This window comes from Thermobia domestica, chromosome 8 (genome assembly GCF_964235325.1).
Source record: "Thermobia domestica chromosome 8, izTheDome1.hap1.1, whole genome shotgun sequence".
In the NCBI taxonomy this organism is placed as follows: Eukaryota; Metazoa; Arthropoda; class Insecta; order Zygentoma; family Lepismatidae; genus Thermobia; species Thermobia domestica.
Window position 1 is genome coordinate 84,931,614 of NC_137461.1, and position 21,798 is coordinate 84,953,411.

A 21,798-nucleotide genomic window follows, 5' to 3' on the forward strand; every position below is an offset into this window, starting at 1 on the left:
AAATGCATAGAGAATTCGCAAGGATCAATGAATCATTTATAATGTTTCTCATCCTATCCTTCCCTCCTCCTTCGTTCTCTTCCTTTGCATGGCTAACCACGGACGGACTGGAAACGAGACGTGACGTGTCGAAAGATGATCCTTCTCTTTCTCTCTTTCTCCCAACAATGCCTGGCAACACTGTCACATCCGAGCGCCATTATCTACCTTGGCAACGTCAGTTCGTAACGAGACGCTAGCCGAGGAAGAAGGGCTGACGTTTTGTGCGTCAGAGCATAATCACCACGAGGTGATAAAAAAAAATTGTAAAGGAATATTTGAAAAATTTATAGGATGCTTTGTGTGTTTGTGTTTTCTTTTGAAGTGTAGCTGTTTGAGATTGTGTTTTGTTTTGGTGTCGTTCAGCTGAGTGGTTGGTGTTTCGTTGTGGGTGGCTATGGCTTGGCGTAAGTTGCTGGGTGACGAGCTGCTCCACAAAGGCGAAGAACGTGTGTCAGTGGAGAGTGTGGTTAGCAACAACAGCGGGGGTGCCGAGGGGGAGCCTAAGGTGCTGGGTTTCTACTTTGGAGCCTCGTGGTGCCCCCCATGCAATACCTTTACCCCACAGCTTGAAGCGTTTTACAAGCACATGAAAGATAGCACCGACAAGAACGATCGCTTTGAAGTTATATTTATATCCTCGGATCAGGATGAAAAGACATTTCGGCAGCATGTCCAGGATATGCCATGGCTTTCGTTACCGTACGAAGATCGAGACAGAAAGGTAAGGAAATTAATTATGCTTTTATTGCCGCTCCTAAGAATGTTATTTCCAGCATTGTTTATCTGATGTTTTAATGAGATTACGTGGAGGTTTTTCCTAGCGGGTGTGAATAAACGGTTAAAATTCTTGCTTTGTTATGAGAAGATCTCTGTTTCGAATCTCGCGGCCAATCGTTCTAAGGAACAGGGATGTTCTCAAAGGGCAGCCTGGAGGAAGTAATCTCCTGAAGCTACGTAACATTCCCCTGGGGCATATTTCTGACTGTGCGTAATGTGAGTTACCAGCAGAGGCGGATCTAGCCCGGGGCCGGATGGGATAGCCCCTCCCCCAGTTTTCTGAGTGACAAAAATAAAGCAATTACTTATATATTTTTGATAGTTTATAGTAAACTCATGATGTACACTCATGTCAAAAATGATTGTCGCATATCTATAATTGTCTTCTTGTAAGAATATAATTTGATTGCAGATTTTGCAGGGTACTTTTACTACTGATACTATGTGTATAATCGGAAAATGTATATTTGTGGTAAATTTCATAGGAAAAGAATTATAAATACGACAATTAGAAAGAGTAAAACAAAATGTTGCTAAATGCACAAGAAAGTTTTATTTTCGTTTTACTGTTCTTATTTACTACTCTTTTGACATGAAATATGCCACATATATGTCTTTGCCGATCATACACATAGTTACATTATAAGAAATACCTGGCGAAATCGTTATTAAATTATATTCCTACATGTTTATAGACATGCGACACTAATTTTGGACATGAGTGTACCTACCATAGTCTAGGTTCTGGTTGGCAGCCTTAGTTTCTACCTTCTAGATTCGCCTCCGCTTACCAGTATTTTCACAGTACTACATTTACCCTCCGTATATTTAAAGTTAGCCCGGGGGAAATTTTCTAAAATCACCACTATTGAGCGGATCTCCCACCACCACAACTTTCCTTTGTCCCACAGTATAATTGCTGAGGTGACAGATAAATGTTTTTTTTTCTTTTTTTCTTTTCATGCTTTATCTTGTATTGTTTCGTCGGTAGGATTCCAGACTTTTTAGACTAAAAATCTGGAATATATCTTAAGTAAATTGACACTAAAATCCGACCTATGACAATTTCCAGTATAGTTATAGCTATATATGTACTTGCTTTTGGTGATGTGTGATAATTACATCGTTTCTTCTAGCCGTCCGTTTAATGTTGACTCTAGATTGGAGTACGCTGCTTCTTTCAGGTAGCTCCCCAATTGTCCTCACGATGCTGGGTGGACACCGCTATGCCAATAGCATTTGGTGAATACTAATGGTCATCCATCTTTTCTTGGACCAAACCTGACACTGATCTCATGAGAAGGATATTACAATGAAGCAAGAGTGTTCGCGTTCCTTGCGGAAATATCATGATTAATTAAAAATACAACTATCAACATTTACAAAAATAACTTAAAAAGCGTTAATAATAATAATAATAATAATAATAATAATAATAATAATAATAATAATAATAATAATAATAATAATAATAATAATAATAATAATAATAATAATAAATATCACATAAATGACGTTAACTTATGTTTTGAAGAAAAGACACGTGTTGGAGTTTTGAATAATTTTGAGCGGGACGATCCGACTGACCCGGCTAAATCAGGAGGTTTGGGAGTCCTATTCGTAGGCCTTAGCTCTTATTTGTAGATTATATCAGTGGTTTCCAACCGGTGTGCGAAATGTAGGATTTGAAAATCATGAAGCATTTTAATAATAATTTGTTAAAATCAATGTTGAAACAGACTGTTCAGTCAACAGTTCCAGAGGCAGCAATAATGCTCAGTGCTACATAGTCTGTAACTATATATAGCTTCAAGAACATTATCTCAGCGTGGCGATTGAATATTTATTGCCGGGTATTTTCATAAATCGCACATTTTTTTAAAGTGTTGATTAACGAGAGGTTATGGTTATATTTTTTAAAATTATATAGAGGTTCAGATCCAGGCAGTGATGATTTCAGAAGATTCTTCCGGCCGCTGGTGTGGTTAACTGTAATCCACATTGATCAGTCACGGGGTGATTTTCTTCACCCTTGGCCCACACGTGAAATCATCACTGGTTGTATGTGTTACAGTCATGTTGGAGACAATTAAGAACACAACGTGGGGAAATACTTCGGAAAATATGTCTGCCCGGATCTACATTTAAAGGTACTACTTCAACATTCGCGTAGTGGGATTAAGATAAATTATATATATTAAACTCAGAATGACTAGCTGCGGGATTTGAACCCAGAACTCAGTGATTGTGAAGCAGGAATGTTATTGTATACCTGCTGGATACTTCCAATGTGGTTCAGTGAAGATTTCAGGGTGACTCGAAACAGATGCCCCACGGAGCTACGAAATCCTCCCCGGAGCATATTCTATCGTTTTTAACGTGTATTCGCAGTATTACCAGTGCCAGTGTTTTCGCAGTATTTCACTCTCGTGTATTAAAAATCTTTCCCCTGAGGAAATCTTAAAACACAAATGGGTGTGTTGCTCTGTTGCAAATAAACATACCTGTCTCGTTTTCTTAAGATGATAGATTACTAAACTGTTTTAGATGGATACACTAAGTACAGTGAAACCTGTCTTTAGCGGAATCGAGCGGGACTTGCAAAAATTTCCGTTAAAGTCAAGTTTCCGCTTAGTGGAGGTAGACCTTTCCTTTAAAAAAATACATGCTTATAAAGGGGCATACTGAGAAAATATATTGCTGTACGTACATTGTTCGATTACAGTAATTCTTTCTTCTACGAATAAATACACAAAAAAATTAAAATGAATACAAAATATACTATGCACACGTTTTATTTATTTTTCTAATAGCCAAGCAGGGTTTTCTGTGTACATTGCTGCTTGGCTGCTTGACTTTCCGCATACACTTTAGCCTGAGAAATTATACTAAGTGAATCAGAATCATTTCTCCGTAAGGCAAATTTTTGCAGTAAAACTTCTGAGAGCATCTTGATATGTATTTATTCTACACTCTTCTTCGAACTCGGTATCATATTTCTCTTCTTCCTCTATCTCGTTTTCTTCTTTCCGACATTCCGTATGATTCTTGATTAAGTTGCGGGGACAATTTGTGGGGGTGAATATGAGTAGTGGTTGGGGAAGGTAAACACTGTCCAGAAATATTTAACAAAAGAACGAACATTTTATCGCAGACAGTGTAATGTATATGTCTCACAAAATGTCTAAACATCTTCTAAACGCTGTAGTCCGGAACTCAGAATTTTCCGTTAAATGTTTATTTTTCTTTCCGTTGTCCGCGTAACACAGTTTCCGCTTAGTGAAGGGACTTTTACACGTTTTGTTCTCCAAAATTCATGGGACCGTGAAATATTTCCGTTCAAGACAGTTTTCCGTTTAATAAAGGGTCCGTTGAAGACAGGTTTTACTGTATATTGAGACCAAATTCCATAATTCTGAAGTATGCAGTTAAATGTGTCGTTTGATGCGTATTGGCGCATCGAACCTTATGCGTAATTTTATGCATTGTGCGTTATGCATGTAGATGATTATTTTCTCGTTTTACACGATTGGAATATGATCCGTATTTTGTTCCTTCACACAACCCTATTATGGTTTGGCTTCCAGTCATTTAATTGAAATTGTTTACTTTCTTCACTGAGTCAAACTCCACAAGTCAGGGAACAGATCTAAAACAAATACAAGTATATATTGTATATATTTGTAAAGGAAGAAATAATAATAATTTTAAAACTGGTTAAATGTATGTTGAATTATCCTTTTGAAATCTGCACGACAATTTTCTGCTGACCCTGTTTCTCTCTCTCTCTCTCTTTATAGTCTATTTTTAAGTGCATATTCGTCGGCTGGCTGAGAAAGTGACGTATAGCATGCTTTAAAAAACATCAGTTATTGCCACTTTGATATATAGGCTAGGTACTTTGTATTCGAAAATCAATAGTAATAGTCTTATAAGACTTCAAAGGTTTGGTGTATTTTTTTTTAACTTGAATCGACATAGAGACATATTTTTAAGATAATTCAGTTTTAAAACAAAAAGGTCACTGTCAGCCAGCTGGCGATATATGAAAGGCTCGGCGTAAGATAGTGCCATGCCACATTTGGATGGTTTTGAGATAAATGAGAATTATGTTTTGAAAAAGAATTCATATATGTTTCAGCTTCTTCTCATAAAATAATATTATAAAGGAAGATCTCACATTTCTTCTACCAATCAAGTTCAATTTCTTTTATGAATTTAAACGAAAGTTACTGAATAAGTGTATTTTAAAAAAGTGAGGTTAGCGTTGAAGATTATGGCATAGCACTATACAGTATTGCTCCTAGGTTTTATCATTTATAAAAGATGAAATTGGAGTAAGACATTGACGTGCCATATTAGAATGATTTCGAGGAGAATATTAATGTGTTCTAGAACTGTCGTTCTTTCAGAAGAAATGTTCCGGGGATGGGGCACTGCTGGTACTATTCTATTTATTATTATATTATAGACGTATTATTTTGGTCTCCTCCGGGGGGGAAACACTCTCAGAACTTCGGGGGGCAGTGCCCCCCGAAATGCATGTCTGGAAGAAACACTGTTCCAGAATATTCAATAATTATGCTTTTTCTTTATATAGTCTTGATAGATACCTAAATTTGAATGTTTAAAGTGACATAAATATGAAGAAAATAGGCCTATTATAAACACTAAACTTTTTATAAGTTAAATAAGACTACAGTTTCGATTCTACCTAAGTCCAGCAACATATTCAAAGTAAAACAGTGTTTTCTCTGAACACAAACTTAATTTGCATGTTTAACCAAAATAAATAAATAAATAAATAAAAAGTATTCATGTCAAACTTCTTACTGTAAATTTATTGTAATTCCAAGTTTGTTGTACGTAGTTGAAAATGATTTGTTCAATAATATACATGCTGAAGTTTTCAAGGGGTATTAAGGGTCGTGTTCTTCAACTATGTGTAACAGTTTGATAGAAACACTGTTAACTCTGAAATATATTATTTTAATGTCTTAAAGTGCTATTCGTTACACTAACTTTAAATTAGGTTGGACAAAATGACTTGAATATGCAAAGTTACAGCAACTTGAATCTACTGTGTTCTTCCAATGAAAAACAAAGACTATCCTTATCCCTTCTGTATACAACCGACAACTTTTCCATCAAATTAAGATAAAAGAACATGTCGAAATTACGTACTACGCTAGTGAAAACGTTCTATTGTCATATTGTCTCTGATGTCATATTGTCTAAATCCTATTTTCTTCGCCGCTGATGTATAATAGGGATACACCAATACAGTGTTCAAGCAGCATTGATCCAGGCCCATATATTATATTTTTGACATATTTGTAACATCTGTTGTAGTAAACTTATCACTGATCAGTGGCGCAAATAGCCTTCATAACCTTGGGAGAAATTGTTTAGTGGGAGATTTGCTTTATCATTTCAATAATATAGTCAATTTTTAACATAGTACCGCACCAAGAAGGAGCATTCGTTGAATTTGAAAAACACAGTGCTAAGCCACATTATATATATATATATATATATATATATATATATATATATATATATATATATATATATATATATATATATATGGGGTGTTAATGAACTATACCGACAAACTGTAAGAGGTGATTCCTCACATCAAAATAAGAGAAAAAGTTCAGATGGACCTATGGCGAAAAGTGCATAGTTTCAGAGCTAGGGCTGTCCGAAGTTGCGGAAAAGCCAAATTTCAACAGGTCCTATTTCGAATTCCAGAAACTGTGGATGGTGGCCCTTATCAGCCTAAAGGAAGCTGCGCATACACAATCCAACATTGCATATTTAATCAATTTTCAATAAGTGTACAGGGTATTCCCTACAGGATGTAATTCCCAGATATGCTCTCTATAGAATTTTCAGATATACTCTGATTCCAAGGAGGCAAGAGGTAAACCTTGACACAATGGACATCCAGTGCTTCGGACGGGAATCGGAAGTGTTAAGAACTGGCAGCTCCATATATATATATATATATATATATATATATATATATATATATATATATATATTGTGTGTGTGTGTTCGGAATAACTTGTGATGCGACGTATTTCGTCATGGTATTATTCACGTTTTCTCCGCTTGTAAGCGTGAAAGAAAACATCCCAGCATGCGTTTTCCCGAGTACGAGAGACCGTGCTGCCGATATTGCGCCAAACGATTTCGTGTTCACTGCTATCAAGGCTTACCCTACAGGAAATTTTACCCTACAGGGAATACTCAGGACACCAATTGAACATTAATGAAATCTGCATTTTTTGATTGCGTATGCGTGACTTCCTTTACGCTAACAAGGAGCACCATCCACAGTTTCCCGAATTCGAAATAGAGCCTGTTGAAATTTGTTTGTTTTTTTTTTTTTTTTTTCGCGATTTTGGACAGCCCTAGTTCTGAAACTATGCACTTTTCCCCACAGGTTCTTATGAACTTTTTCTGTTATTTTGATGTAAGGAATCACCTCTTACAGTTTGTCGGTATAGTTCATTAACACATATATGATTGCTCCACTTGGCTCGAATTCGTTTTCTTCCAACAAATCTTCTTCACTAATATGAGCAAGACATTCCTCTTAACTACTGTGAAGTGAAGTAAATCTTCCATATCACTTTGTTTAATACAGTCTTATTCTCGCACGCTTTCTGACACTACTTGTAGTACTAGCTTCCGTCATGTTTCTCCGATACATGGCATAAGTTGTTTGTGGTGCAATGTTTACGATCATAATTATGAGGGGAACACAGATTTACAGCACTTATGCTGTTCTCTTTCAACATTTCTTGAAACTTCTTACGGACAGTTAAGAGGACTCCATACCTCCACAAAAACGCGCAGAACAGACCTTCCGTTTTGAACATTTTTCTCAGTTACGACTAAAGATAGAACTATGGAGTTTTTTTTATATTCTTCACAAAACATGTCGGCACATATCCTTCAGAACAAAAATTTAAAAATTTTCATCCTTAATGAGTAAATTTGGTATAAAAATGGGGAATAAACGTCATTTTCACATGCAATTATCTCCAGAACCCCACATGCTAATAAAAATCCGTTTTGAAGGAAATGTGCATTGATCTTTGCACTTGACATTCGCACTATAACTTGTAAAGTCAGTTTTGATATATCGATACTGTACGTGGAAAACGAAACCCTTGTAACAGCGTAAAGTTTCTCTGCACTGTAGCGACATCTTGTGCTTAAAGTTCGACAGGGCCTAAGCCCCACCCACAGTAGAATTCGGAGGGATACAATAAAGTAGTTCGCGAGGGAAGATCCGCATGCGACGTCTGCTGGCAAGGGAAAGCAGCATTATTGTGTGTATTGTGTGACAGGTGTAACATTTTTTGACGTGTGCATTTCAAGAGTTTACTGAAGTCCCCAACATGAAGCCAAGGAAGAAAGCAGGGATGTCACTTCATTTTCTGTCATTTGTACTTCAAGGAAACCAAATTAATTGTAACACTATTATGTACTGTACATATGGAACTATTACTTATACAAGTAAAATAAATCAGTATATTCCGTACCCTGAATTATTATTAAATATTTAAAATTTGACGAATTCTGTTATTACTTTTATTCCAGATAGGGAGATAATTTGTTAGAATCTTGTACCTAGAATAGTACCTTAGGTACTTTGATTAGTCAGTACCTGTACAGTACCTATCTTGGGTAGTACTTTGGCTATCTATTACCTGATACCTGTTACCGATACAAATTTGAGTCAGTGCCTTGTACCTGTACCAAGCTATAAGAAATCGTGCCTAACCCAATAGTGATTATCTTCTGCAGATATTTCTGCGTCTGGGTTCTTCGGCGATTACACAACCCGGGAAAGTGGAGGTGGAAAGAATATAAAAGAAGAGAGGCCTCTCGTGGCTAAGCGGCTAGGGTACGCGCCTTTGGCGTGGGAGACCCGGGTTCGATTCCTGGCGGGAGCTCATGTGGTTCGGATTCCACGTTAATCAGTAGGTCCACGTCTCATATAGCCTCGCTGCTGAACGGGACGCTAAATTAAAATCAAATCAAAAATATAAAAGTAGAGATCCGTGTCCCCCAAATGATTTCCTGGATCCAACAAATGACCGACTTTTAAAACATTATCCTAAGATTACTTCGCTTCAGTTATTTAAAAATAACAAAGTGTACATATAATTAATAATTTACGGAAGTTGCAGCTTCTTTAATCCAAATGAAAAAAAAAAAACTTGTGCTTCAATTATATCCAAATTTAAAGGAAAAGGTTTAGATAATGGAACTATATTATTGACAGGGGTGCCCACAAGGGGGGGCTATGACGCAAACTGCGTCATTGAAATATTTGGGGGGGGGTAAAAATCTATATAAATATGTTTGATGGGGGGGGGGGTAAAATTAATCGAAAAGAAGATTTTTTCATGGAAGAACACCTACGGATAGACAGTTGGGGGGGGTGCGTCATGGACATAAGGGGGGGTGGGCACCACTGTTATTGAATACCATTTATAATTTTTCGAGTGTGTAATTCTTCTTTAGATTTGTGTCAACATAAACTGCATAATAAACATATGGACTTTGAAAAATACTTTTTTTGACAGCAGATTACACAATTTATTTGACTTATTGACAGTTTGAAGACAAACGTTTTAACAAGGTACTATAAATACTGCCATAAAACAATGGTACTAAACTGCTTTGTAAGTACTTTATATTTTTATATGCTATAACTAGTGTTTTAATAAACATATTTTTTATTGGATGGAAAATTTGATGAAAAACGCTTTTATTCTGTTTTGCATTTTTTTTATACTTGGTGTAAAACAGGAAGTGAGATATAGCTGTTAATAAAAAAAATTATGGTGTTTTTTAATCACGAATAATAAATAAATATTTTTGTCAGTAAATCTTAGTCTTATGTAGATAGGTTCTGTGTACAAGGGCTTAAATTGAAATAGTTATACACAAATTTATGTTCTTGGTTAGGCATAATAAAAACTACCTGGTACATAATATTTATGGGGGGAAAAAAGCTAAAAAAAAATATAGATTTTTTCGGACGGAAACTAAAATTTTCCGTTTTTTCAGGCCTCAAATTTTTTAACCTTTGTATATTGTAACTGCCCCTCCTAGATAAACCTGCTGGCTACACCCCTGCTCTAGTGTAATGTAATCCGATCGACATTCATCCTCCACCCATGGGCATAACTACTATGGGACAAAACTAAAGGGGCCCATAGACGATCCATGGTTTGTACAAACATTAAGTTTGTGCAAACACTGTGTTTGCGCAAACTCTCTGCCATACACGATTCTACTGTTTGTACAAACTTCAGTTCAATTTTGAGTTTGATCGCGTAAATATGTCCACTGAAGCAGCTTGTTTAGCTATAATAATGGCTTGTGCATGGAAGGGGAAAAACCCGCGAAACCAAAAAGGAAGAACAGGTTGTGGATGAGAGAGTGGTTCAAGAAACGGTCTAGTTTAGTATTCAAAATTTAATTGCCGACAGGCACGTAGCCAGGATTTCGTAATGGGGGAGGACCATGATATGAAATACGGTGGTCAGGGGCTCGATCATTCTAAACTTTTTTACTGGAACATATATTGGTTCGTTTAGCAAGGATTTCGTAACGGGGGCGTGACTTGAAATTCTGAAGGACCAGGAGCTCGATCAATCTAAAGTGCTTTAGTATCAACATATATCGGTTTGTTAGGACAATAAAATGAGGATATGTTGTCAAGTATTTAATAACAAACTATGAAGAAATTTCGAGCAAAATAATAATAAAAAAACGTAGTGAAAAAAATTATAAACTATTTACGCCCTTCTTCTGTTTATTCAAATATAACAATTTTCCTTACATTACGATCTCAACTATTATAAAAAGTACATATTCACTATTATAAACAGTACATACTCAATAATGTCTTGTAAAGTATTTTACAATATTTGCGTTCCTTCGTTTCCCTGCGGGAGCTCATGTGGTTCGGATTCCACGTTAATCAGTAGGTCCACGTATCATATAGCCTTGCTGCTGAAAGAGACGATAAACTAAACTCAACTCAACTATATTTGCGTTCCTTTCTCTGTTGAATCAAATGTTAACAGAACTTTCTTTCCACATAAATTTTTGTTTTTATTATTCGTCAACTACTGTCTGTTCCAAATAACATATCAAAAGAGCAGTAGAAAATTGTTTTTGAAATAACATGTTTAATACTGTAAGGATGCGATGAAAAATTATGATTTTAAAAAATGTCCACGCAATTACACAACGGCACTATGCTTTCGGAAGCTTGAAATCTCCCTGACTAGTAGCAGAAATTCTGACAATTCCGTAACTTTTATAGAAATTACAAATTCCCTGTCTCTTCCAGGATATCTCGCTCACCTCGCCACCATGTATTGCAAGCAATACAAATTTCCTCATGAGAAAAAGTAACCAAAAGCTTCCTGTAGTTTATTTTTAACGCTGATCCTTTTTTTCTAATTTCATTTTGTTTAATCTTCCCTTATTTTTTTTTCATTTCTGGACTCGAAGGAGGGATTCTGACCCCCCTAAATCCCCCTTGGCTACATGGTTGTTGTCGAGCTTGAGATAAGTTCGACTGTGGTCTTATTTACGAATGGATTCAACTATATTTGGTGAAATATTGGAAATGGGTACTCCTCTTATTCGAGAACAGGATACAAATATGAAAGATGCAGTATCTCGCGAGCGAGTTCTTTGACACTTTGCATTATCTTGCATGCGGAAACACGTACGAGAACTTAAATTTGAAACAGCCATTGCACCCCAGACGCTTGGACAAATTGTTATAGAAACGTGTGAGGCCGCATTTTTCAGATTCCTGTTTTTATAATCTTCACTCTTTACCTTCCACAGTTCTGGTAAATTTCGATAAAGTTCAATAAATTCTTGCCAGAATTCTTGAATCCTATTCATTAACGCCACAGCGCGAGAAACAAGCGTTTCTACATAAGGTCTCCTACCTATAGGGCCCATACACGGTCCACGGTTTGTGCAAACAAGGCTGTTTGTGCAAATAATTTGACCGTGTATGGTGCTGTATGAACTGTTTGCGCAAACATTGGTGCAAACTTTTTCCACATCGAACTCGTTCAAAAATTGTTTACACAAACATGATGTTTGCGCAAACACGTGGACCGTGTATGGGCATGTTTGTGCAAACACGAGCTTTATTTCCGAGTAAGAGGCCTAATGTACAGACGCTTATTTCTTGCGCTATAGCGTCAATGAATAGGAATCAACAATTCTGGAGAGAATTTATTGAACTTTATCGAAATTTATTCAACAATAGGAATCAACAATTTTCGAACGAGTTCGATGTGGAAAATGTTTGCACAAACGTTTGCGCAAACAGTTCATACAGCTCCATACACGGTCAAACTGTTTGCACAAACCGTGGACCGTGTATGAACCCTATAAGAGATGAATCCTAAGGTTTCGGAAACGCAACCATTGCACATACTGAATAAAGTGTGTAACACAGTGGTTTCCATTTCATGAATTTTTGGCGATTGTATGCATTTACACATTATTCACAGATATAGCAGTCTTTTTTGTAATTAGAGCTCAGATATTTGCTATAATTACGACTCGCTTTTTAAAAAATACGATAAACAAAAAACGCGTAAAAATGCTTGTCATAAACGTGGAAAATGCACTGAAAGAGCCTTAAAATATATTATGACGTCAAATATTATTCTAAAATATGCTATTTTCACTGTACCTTAGCTGAGATTTACTACAAATATTTGAATTAAAGTACGTCAAAATAAGTTTGAATTAAAGTACGTCTCCTTGTAACGTAAAATTATACCTACGCAATACTTTTATGATATGTTTGATAAAGCGAAACAAAATTATAGGTTCACACGAGAGGTCATTGTTGAACTGTAGTTAGGGTGACCAAATCGTCAACTAGAAAAAACGGGACACCTTTTATTTCTGGATAGGTTGCTCCCCTAAATATATTTTTTAGCCTCTCCGTTCTCTCTCTCTCATTTTGAATCTCTCACAAAAAAGGGCAAATTTACACTTTTTCAGCTAACAAAAAATGAAATATTTGAAAACATTACTAAAAATATATGAGCGCTCAAATCTATCATCAACAGGATTTATAATTACTCTCAGCATCGGATTCCAACTCCTTTTATTTGCATTGTCTTACTTTTAAACATTGTTTCATTTACAACTAGTTTTCTTTTTTACTTTCACTTTTATAGTTCTATACTTCTGGTCACCTTTCGTAAATGGAAGTATGTTACATCTTAGTCAAATCACGGAAACACTGTACTGTACTGATGACAGCTCCCCAATCTTTCACCGCCCGAAACAGAGTAAAAACAGGTTACATTTGTTCTCCATAAGACTTTCAGCCCCTTGCGCTGTCGTCTGCGGAGCGGGGAGGCCTAGGAGGGAAAACAGTGCAACCACCACATCCAATATTGCAAACGTCGTAATGACGTTGCTCAGTAATTAGACATATTCCAATATAATCATATAGCTTAGAAAATAATAATATAAATTAGGAAATTTTAGCGATTCGGAAGGTTTCTTGTACGCAATGTACCTAAATACGGTACATTTTGGTGTCCCGGGGGAAGTTTTCGGGACACCGGGAATGGTAGTGAAAAAACGGGACAATCCCGTTTTTACGGGACGATTGGTCACCCTAACTGTAGTGCAATTTTTATATAGTGCGAATGTTATATCGACTTGTGGAAAAACAGTAGGGAAACTGTAGACGCGTTCTTCTTCTTCTTAATAATAATAATAATAAACTGAAAAGCGCGAAAAATGTGCAGAAAAGTTCTAAAACGGCAAACAGCAAGAATGCCAAAAATACTTTTACGATGAAAGTCAAGAGCGTTATTTTTCTCATTATATGAACAGCTAATGTATTTTGTTTTGTTCCCCATATATACTTGCCCTAGTTATAATTAAATTATCTACCATTCTGCTACGGAGAATGTTGATTATGGGTCGTCAGAAAGTCTTCGGTATTATCTTGCAGGGGGCTGCCCTCACCCTTCTTTACTCTTCGCATACTTTGAACAATTCGAAATGGCTCTTCTATGCCCCATGGCAATCGTGTCATATGGATGGATTTGTTGGCTGATGGGCACTTGATGCTTCTATGTTCGAAACAAACAGGTTTTCAGCATTACCCCCTGCAAGCAAGTGCCAACTTCTCCCTCCCCCTGCCCGTTGCATTTCGAAGCAGATATTGCGAGCACACAGGACAAAAGAGGTCTTCGCCGGGATTTCACGTATTCTCGTCCACACCACAATTTCCGCAGCACTCGCCCCACACGAATAGTTTGTTTCACCCCCAAGTCCAAGACTTTCTCGTCAGCTGAGCCGTTGGCTTCAACGTGTAGAATGTACGGACTATTTCCTGACTCGGATTCTGACCATTGCGGCGGTGCAAGGGATTTTGGCTTGAGAGAATCTGTCAATCTCGTGACGTATCTGCTACGTCAGTGGTAAAAGCCACGCAAATAACATCTCAAAAATCACGCCCTTTTTACCCCTGTTCCTCGGTTTTAAGTTTTCTCGCTTGTATGACGGAGCCTTAAAAGTACTACACATAAAGACCCACAAGCATTCCTTATTTCATTTGCGGACAAAATGTGGCATAGCACTATAGTGTCGTGAGCCCTTCATATAAAGAAAATTATAAACTCTAACACAAAAGATTTTACTAATGAACTTTCAGGAATGGGAAAATAATCGTATATAGCCTATATATAAACATTTTTTTTTTTCATTATTGAATAATTCGTTACTTAAATGTTTTGGGAGTTACAGTTTATTTTATTTTATTTTTTCAATGGTAATTGATCTAAATTATTATTTTGTTCAGTAACATTTCGAAAACACTGCACCACCACTACAATGGCTGCATTTAAACAGTAGTGGATGACCACTCCCACTCGTGCAACCTTTGAGTTCCTGACCACTTATTTAATTCCCTTTATTGTCTTATTCATTTGTTGCCTCTAATGGAAAAAAATGGAGTAATTTACATATGTTTCAGCTATAAAGTCATTTAGGGCGTTCAGAGTAGGGATGGCCAAAAATTTTCGGATCCGGGTTTGGAGAAGAATCAAGATCTGAGATCCGAATTTCGAACCCAGATCCGAGATCCGAATCCAGATCCGAGATTCGAGATCCGAATCCAGATCCGAGATTCGAGATCCGAATCCAGATCCGAGATTCAAGATCCGAATCCAGATCCGAGATCCGGATCCGAGATCCGCGCCCAGATCTGAGATCCGGATCCAGATCCGAAATCCGAGATCCGGATCCAGATCCGAGATCCGGACCCAGATCCGAGATCCGGATCCGGCCATCCCTAGTTCAGAGCAGAAGAGAATCAAGTCCAGTTAGCAGAGGTGCGAGAAAAAGAGACGGTACATTTAAGTGCATGAAAATGTTAACGGTATTTTTTTACATTATAAGACTTGTGTATCTTTTAAGCTCTGGAAGGAGTTTCAAATGGAGATCTTTTAAGATGCCTAAACTAACAAAAAGGTGGACTTGGTTCCCTTGTGCAATAAACGCGCTATTTCTCACTCATTATAGGAAATTGTCGCGATTTTACATTATTTTCTCTTATTTTTACCTTAGCGGGAATCGAACACGCGATTTTTCATATAAAAAAGCAAATATAGTTACTCTTTATTGTATAGAAGTCCTTAATACAAGGTCATTGTTGATTCCTAGTCTTTATTCTTCTTTCTCTCTCTCTGTGTTTCATTTTTTCAAATATTTGAAAAGCAAAGGAGCATATTAACATTTAGATTTTATAACAGTGTGGCTTCAAAGTTTCCTTATTACAGCGTTAATTTGATCGCTTTACAATGACTATTCATCGAACGGTCTTTATTATCTCTACTAACCATGACAAGTGTTAAGACGCTTATCTGTCAAATAACGTAATGTATTTACTAATTTCTTGTCATATTGCTTCTTTTAAGTTTCACAATCACACCGTATATAGTAGTTTGAATCACTACGAAACTGAGACAACATGCACCCAAGCTAAGTATTTGAGCTATTTGAGTACCCTATCGGGTTTTAACTCATGATGCCATATGTTTGAGCCAATAAATGTTCTCATTCAAAAAACCCTATATTACGAACATTTATCATTTTAGCATGTTTGTATGATTTACTGTGCGACATCGCCATCTGCCATGTATGTAGGTCTCAAGAATGGGAAAAAAATTAATATATAAAAAAAAAAACTTGGTAGCATTTCACACACAAAAAATGAAGTTTTGCAATATAATATTAAATAATAAATAAACTGTGTCATTTGCTGTACTTGAAAAACCCTCGGTGATTGATATTTCGCATTCAGAAAAGTGGTGCATAATCAATGTATCGACTTCCAAAAATCATTACAGTGGCGGCTTTTGAGGAAAGTCAATTCTATCGCTATAAGCTGCAGAAAGAAAACTTAAAAAATATAGTAATTCTTGTATGCAAGAATTACAGTATTGCAAAAGTTTATTTCCTTTAGCTTGTAACAATAAATTCGTACTTTTTATCGATGTGACTTCCTTTAGAAGCCACCACTAATCATTACTGCAGAACGATTAGATATCATTCTTTCTAATGTCGTAACAGTTTAATATTATTAAACTTCTGGTCTCCCTGATAGCAGAGTGGCTACCACAAATACTTTTTTTATACGTGATAATCTTGGGTTCAGTCCTGGTGGAGGCATAACTCGTGAATACATATTATTGCCTTCTTCTTAGTTACAAAAGATATTCTAAACTCATTACTAAATATATTTTAAGCAATTAGAGACCATAGTGACTTAGTAGAGCGCCTAGTTTTGGATCACATGTTCGGAGATTCGAACCTTTTTCGCGTTCTACTGAATTTCGCGTAATTTGTAAGGTTATTTCCATTATAATTCAGTACTTGTACTGAATTATAATGGAAATAACCTTACATACGATGTGTATATTGAGTGGTAGTTTACTAGGACCACACGTTTAGACCTGTCACAAATTTTATCCTCACGTAACCGGAACAGCACCTACGTGAGTTCATGAAAACAGAATGAGGTTTCTTGGTTTAACTATTTATGTACCTCTGCTTAGGAACTGTGAGTTCTGATACTATGAGAAGTCAGAATGTTATCTACGGAGGAGTAATATTAAGTGATATGTAAAATGCCTGTGTAAAGCAAGAAGCCATAATTACTCAGGTATTCTATACATGATACCCCAATTCTATTTTTTCATTCCAGTTCCTTACTTTCCATTATTTACAATATGTATCTTTTTGAATGGTAGAGAAAACAAACTTGGTCACCCTACTTCTGATTTACTGGTTCCTCTATCTGCGTTAGGTAAGAATCTGTCTTCCAGCAACACACTCAGATAAAAAAAAAAAAAAAGGCTGTAGTTAAATGTGGTATAAGGACATTTGCGGTACAAGCAGAAAACCAGTTTTTCTGGGACATTTGCCGTACTGTTCAAAACTTTCCCTTAGACAGTGGAACATTTGCGGTACACACCGTAGAACGTGCGCCAAAAGCATCCATTTTACCCCACGTTAGTGTAAGTTAGAATTAATATAATAATAAAGGAGGTGGGTATGGAGATGGAACAGCCTAATATGATGTGATTCATTCTAATTGGCTGATTTTGGTAGGTTATGGATATATAAGAGATCACGCGCGCCACCTAATGGAAACTATCACAGTAATCGACACCTCCGAGAAGAAACCATGCATTTTTCCTCATGGTTTTAAGTACAGACAGTATTGAAATTTCAAGTACGAGAACATAACTTGGAGGAAAAAAATATATATTGTCCGTTTAATCTTCGGCCTCTTACCAACAAGAGCTAGAAAGACATATTAGGTATTTTTCAGTTTGGTAAAGGCTAATATTAATGATTGGAATCTGAAATTAATCAAATTGGATTTCGAGCAAGCAGCAATAACGTCTCGAAGAACACTGTTACAGCAGAAAACGCACATTAATGGGTGTAATTTTCATTTCAATCAGTGATTGTGGAAGAAGGTTGAGGAAGTGGGATTTATAAATAACTATATATCAATGCCTGAGGTGAGACTCTGGCTCAAAATTAGGGATGCGCACGAGACGAGTCGAGACAGGATTTTCCTGACAAAATTCGAGTCGAGGCACGGCTCTTCCAATAGAGAAATATACATTTTTCGAGTCGAGACATCACTCTTACAGCACATTTTCAAGACGAGACAGCCACAAATCTTGTCTCGTGCGCATCCCTGCTCAGAATGGGTTCTACTCTAGCATTATGTGTTACTGTTATGTACTTATCTCTAATGTACTAATTGAACTCTGTTATAAATCATGAAAATAAATTACTTATTCATTGAACGTTAATTCTGACTTTGTCTCTTGTACTTATTCCGAGCAAGATCTGACTAAAAATCCCTAAATATGCTCATAACAATGGACAAGTGTGTGCAAAATGAGTGACTTGTGATAAATCACTCCACAAACAAGTTGCTCTTTGGATAAATCGGTAATACTTCCTCGTAATTAGAAATATCTACCTAAGTAATATGTTGAAAACGAAGAAAGAAGAATATTATATTTCAACTTTGAGTAAACACTGGCAAATAGTTATTGGAAAACTGTTAATGAAACCTATAAATGAAAACAAAATAAATAAATAAATAATTATAGAAGTTCCCTTTAAATGACATGGAAAGGCGTTTGACCAATCACAGATAATGATTTGTATATATTCAGTCTTGACCAATCACCAATCACAATCCTAGTGTAACGTTCAATGAATAGTTGATTCGTTTACATCTTTTAGATGTGCCTACCATGTATTCTAGTACTTTTTTTTCACTTATCTGTATGAGTGATCCTTATATTTGGGTTTACATGATCTTAGTGTTCTGAGAAAGATATGTATGTAAACCCCTATGTATGTGTGGTGAGTTAATAATGGTTTCATATTCTGAAATAAGATTTTTAGTATACATTTAGTATGCAAAAACTCCGAGTCCCCTGGAAAAGTCATGTTATTCTCCCCTAGAAAACATGCTGGCTACATCAGTGTTATAAAATTTGGTTTTTGCATAGCAGTTAGTACTGTGTGCTTATCCTCCAACTGAACACCCGAATATATTCTCTCTTAACTTGGAGAATAAGAAGCTATTTCGAATAATACCACAAATGTCGATACCGCAAGTGTTACGCTTTCGTTAAATTTATATTGAAGTTGAACTATCCGGTCGTAACGCAATGTCACGTGGTAATTAGTCCACTTTGCACACACACCTTTATTGATAAAAGTAGTGATTTACTTAAAATACGAAACAGCTGAGCGAATGTCAGCGAGCGAAGGGGTTAGAAGCCCTGCAGGGCTCATTTTATTCCACCTTTAACCCTATGATAATACCACGTGACTACGTCACGCTCTGGTGGTGCAACTTCGATGTAAATTTAACCTCACCCGATGCAATGAGTACTTAAAATTGCACAATCTTTTAATAATAACAATAATAATAATAATAATAAGTGGAGAAATTGTAAATTTATTGATTCTTTATTTAGAGAGGTTAACCAGAGGAAGACAATAATACTTTTGGATAGTTGATTTGGGATTATTAGTGTGACCTATTCACACGTTGCTGACACATATATGTATCTAAAACCAATTCATATTTAATAGTTGCTATCAGGGGTATGTCAAACAGATGTTACTTTGTTGTGTATATTTTGTTGTAAAGGATGCATGATAATTTAAACTTGTAAAACATAATAAAATGTGCGTTTACGTTATATTAATTTGTAACATCTCGAAACAAATCTTTCGGGACGTAACCATAACTACGGTAGCTACTTTTTTAAATATATTTTTTCCTTTCCTGACTTCAATTGAGATTTTACATGTTCAAGTGCAGACCTATGTTCCAGTTATCTATACTAGTGCTATTCAATCCCCCCTTTTTTCTTTTTCTTTTTCTTTTTTTTTTATTGCGTACCCCTACACACAATCCCCATCCAATTGTATATCCCTGAAGCTGCTTAAAACAAATTAAATCGAAATGAAGTTATTAAACTTAATACACGTGTTCTGTTGATTAAAAAAGGGGACAAACAGAGACTCAACGAAAGGACAATCAATTTGCCAATCAAAAGACTATTTACAGGAGGGATAAATTGCACATCCTAAAGAATTAACATGGGAAGCTAGACTGCAACGAATTGCTTTCGAGCTTTCAAATAAACGTTCCAGGTAGAAGAACACGTCCAGAAAACTATAACTTCTTTTATTGTGCAAAAGCAAGGACTAATATCCTAAATAAGTCGCCAACATGGAGGATTAGTGCAACCTACAACAGACTCTTAAAAATGACAAATAATATAGATATTTGCTCTGATTGCCTCACAAGGTTTAAAAGGGAAATTGTAAATATATTATTTCATGAAATATGAACACTGTAATTGGGTACAATACCTGTTGTGTTCTGTTTCAATAAAAAAATAAATAAATAAATAAATATCCAGTTCTACTGAGGAGGATTTTCCCGTCATTTTCCGTAATGATTCGTACACTGAGGACAATGTTAAAAATTCAAAAAACTAAAGGTAACTTTAAAACTAACCTGTTAATGAGATGACTGAGCTTGTTTCCGGGACGACAACTCCTCGATTCTTGGTCGAATCTTCGAAAGTGCGAGAATCAGAGCTGATTTTGGATTCAAGAAATTTCTGTGCTTCGTTTTTATTGATGTTAACGCAGAGGAACCATTGGAAAGAAAAAAATTCTCCAACTATGATAATTTAATAAATATTGGAAGTATTTAGGATTATGTACCCCGAGAAATATCTTCGGGTACCCCCAGGGGTACGCGTACCCCAAGTTGAAAAGCACTGATCTATAGCAAGGAGTTTTGTGTTATACGTAAATAATTGTATTGTGATAGCCTATAGTAATTTTAATGTAAAACTTGACCAAAATACTAGATAATAATGAAAGATGGGATGAATCCTTCCTAAGTAGAAAAATCTATGATAGTTTGATTTGTATATATACAACAAAGTCTTGTAACCATCACATTTGTGGCACGATCAATTTGCACCTTTCCTGTCAATAAACACAATCATGATTTTATCTTCCCAATAGGAACGAGCTTCATTTTTTTTTCGTAGAAAGTTTTTATTTCTTGAATTGTGTGCTAAGGAAATGTACGAACTGAAAATTTGGCTGTATTCCATTTTTGTGGACATAAATTTGAACAGTTGGTAAACGTATGTATGCCAAATTAACCTCCGTTGTCTGAGGGCTTTATATATAGTAAAGGGTTAGGGATTCAGGGAATTCTTTATTCAGCATTTGAATTCAGACGAAGTTTTACACTGTTGGAAATAATATTCTTAACCCCAGCCATTAGCGGGTTACGCACTCTCTTTGGCACAGGTTTTACTACATTTTGGTTTGATACATTGGGTGGTGGTCCATATGCAGTTTGAAAGGGTTTTTCTTCTAACGTTTTTTCTTCTTAAAAAAAAGTTACTGTGGACGCTTTGCTTTTCTGCAGCCTCTTGTAGTAATACTGATTAAGTGAACTTATTGAAACCAGGGAACGGTGGTGAATTTAAAAGCTGTCTTTCTTCTGGAAATGTTATATCAATTTAAAACATTGATATAAACAAATGATCTCTTGCGCAAATGGAGAAGAATTGTGTTGTACCATTATAAATAAAATGCATAAACTACTTTATCAAGTTTTAAAGAAGTAGTTTTTTTTTTTTTTAACAAAATGCAGAAGAATGTAAATATGTATATTATTTATTACATTTTTGGAAAACAAAAAGGAAGTTTTTCCCCCCTTGTTTTTAAAAAGTGTAATCTTTCAGTTTTATAGCCTACGAGGAGCTATAAGGAAGCAGATTATTATTA

The 21,798-nt window shown here is 35.9% G+C and overlaps 1 protein-coding gene across 1 annotated transcript in view; it reads left to right on the plus strand.

Annotated features, from left to right (window-relative positions):
* Nucleotides 1-207: 207 nt before the first annotated feature.
* The window catches only part of LOC145693016 (nucleoredoxin-like), a 343,274-nt gene continuing 321,683 nt past the window's right edge, over nucleotides 208-21,798 (plus strand). The window contains exon 1 of the mRNA XM_081768670.1: nucleotides 208-763. Coding sequence (XP_081624796.1) covers nucleotides 437-763 — 327 coding nt within the window. The 5' untranslated portion in view covers nucleotides 208-436. The remainder of the gene's footprint in view (nucleotides 764-21,798) is intronic.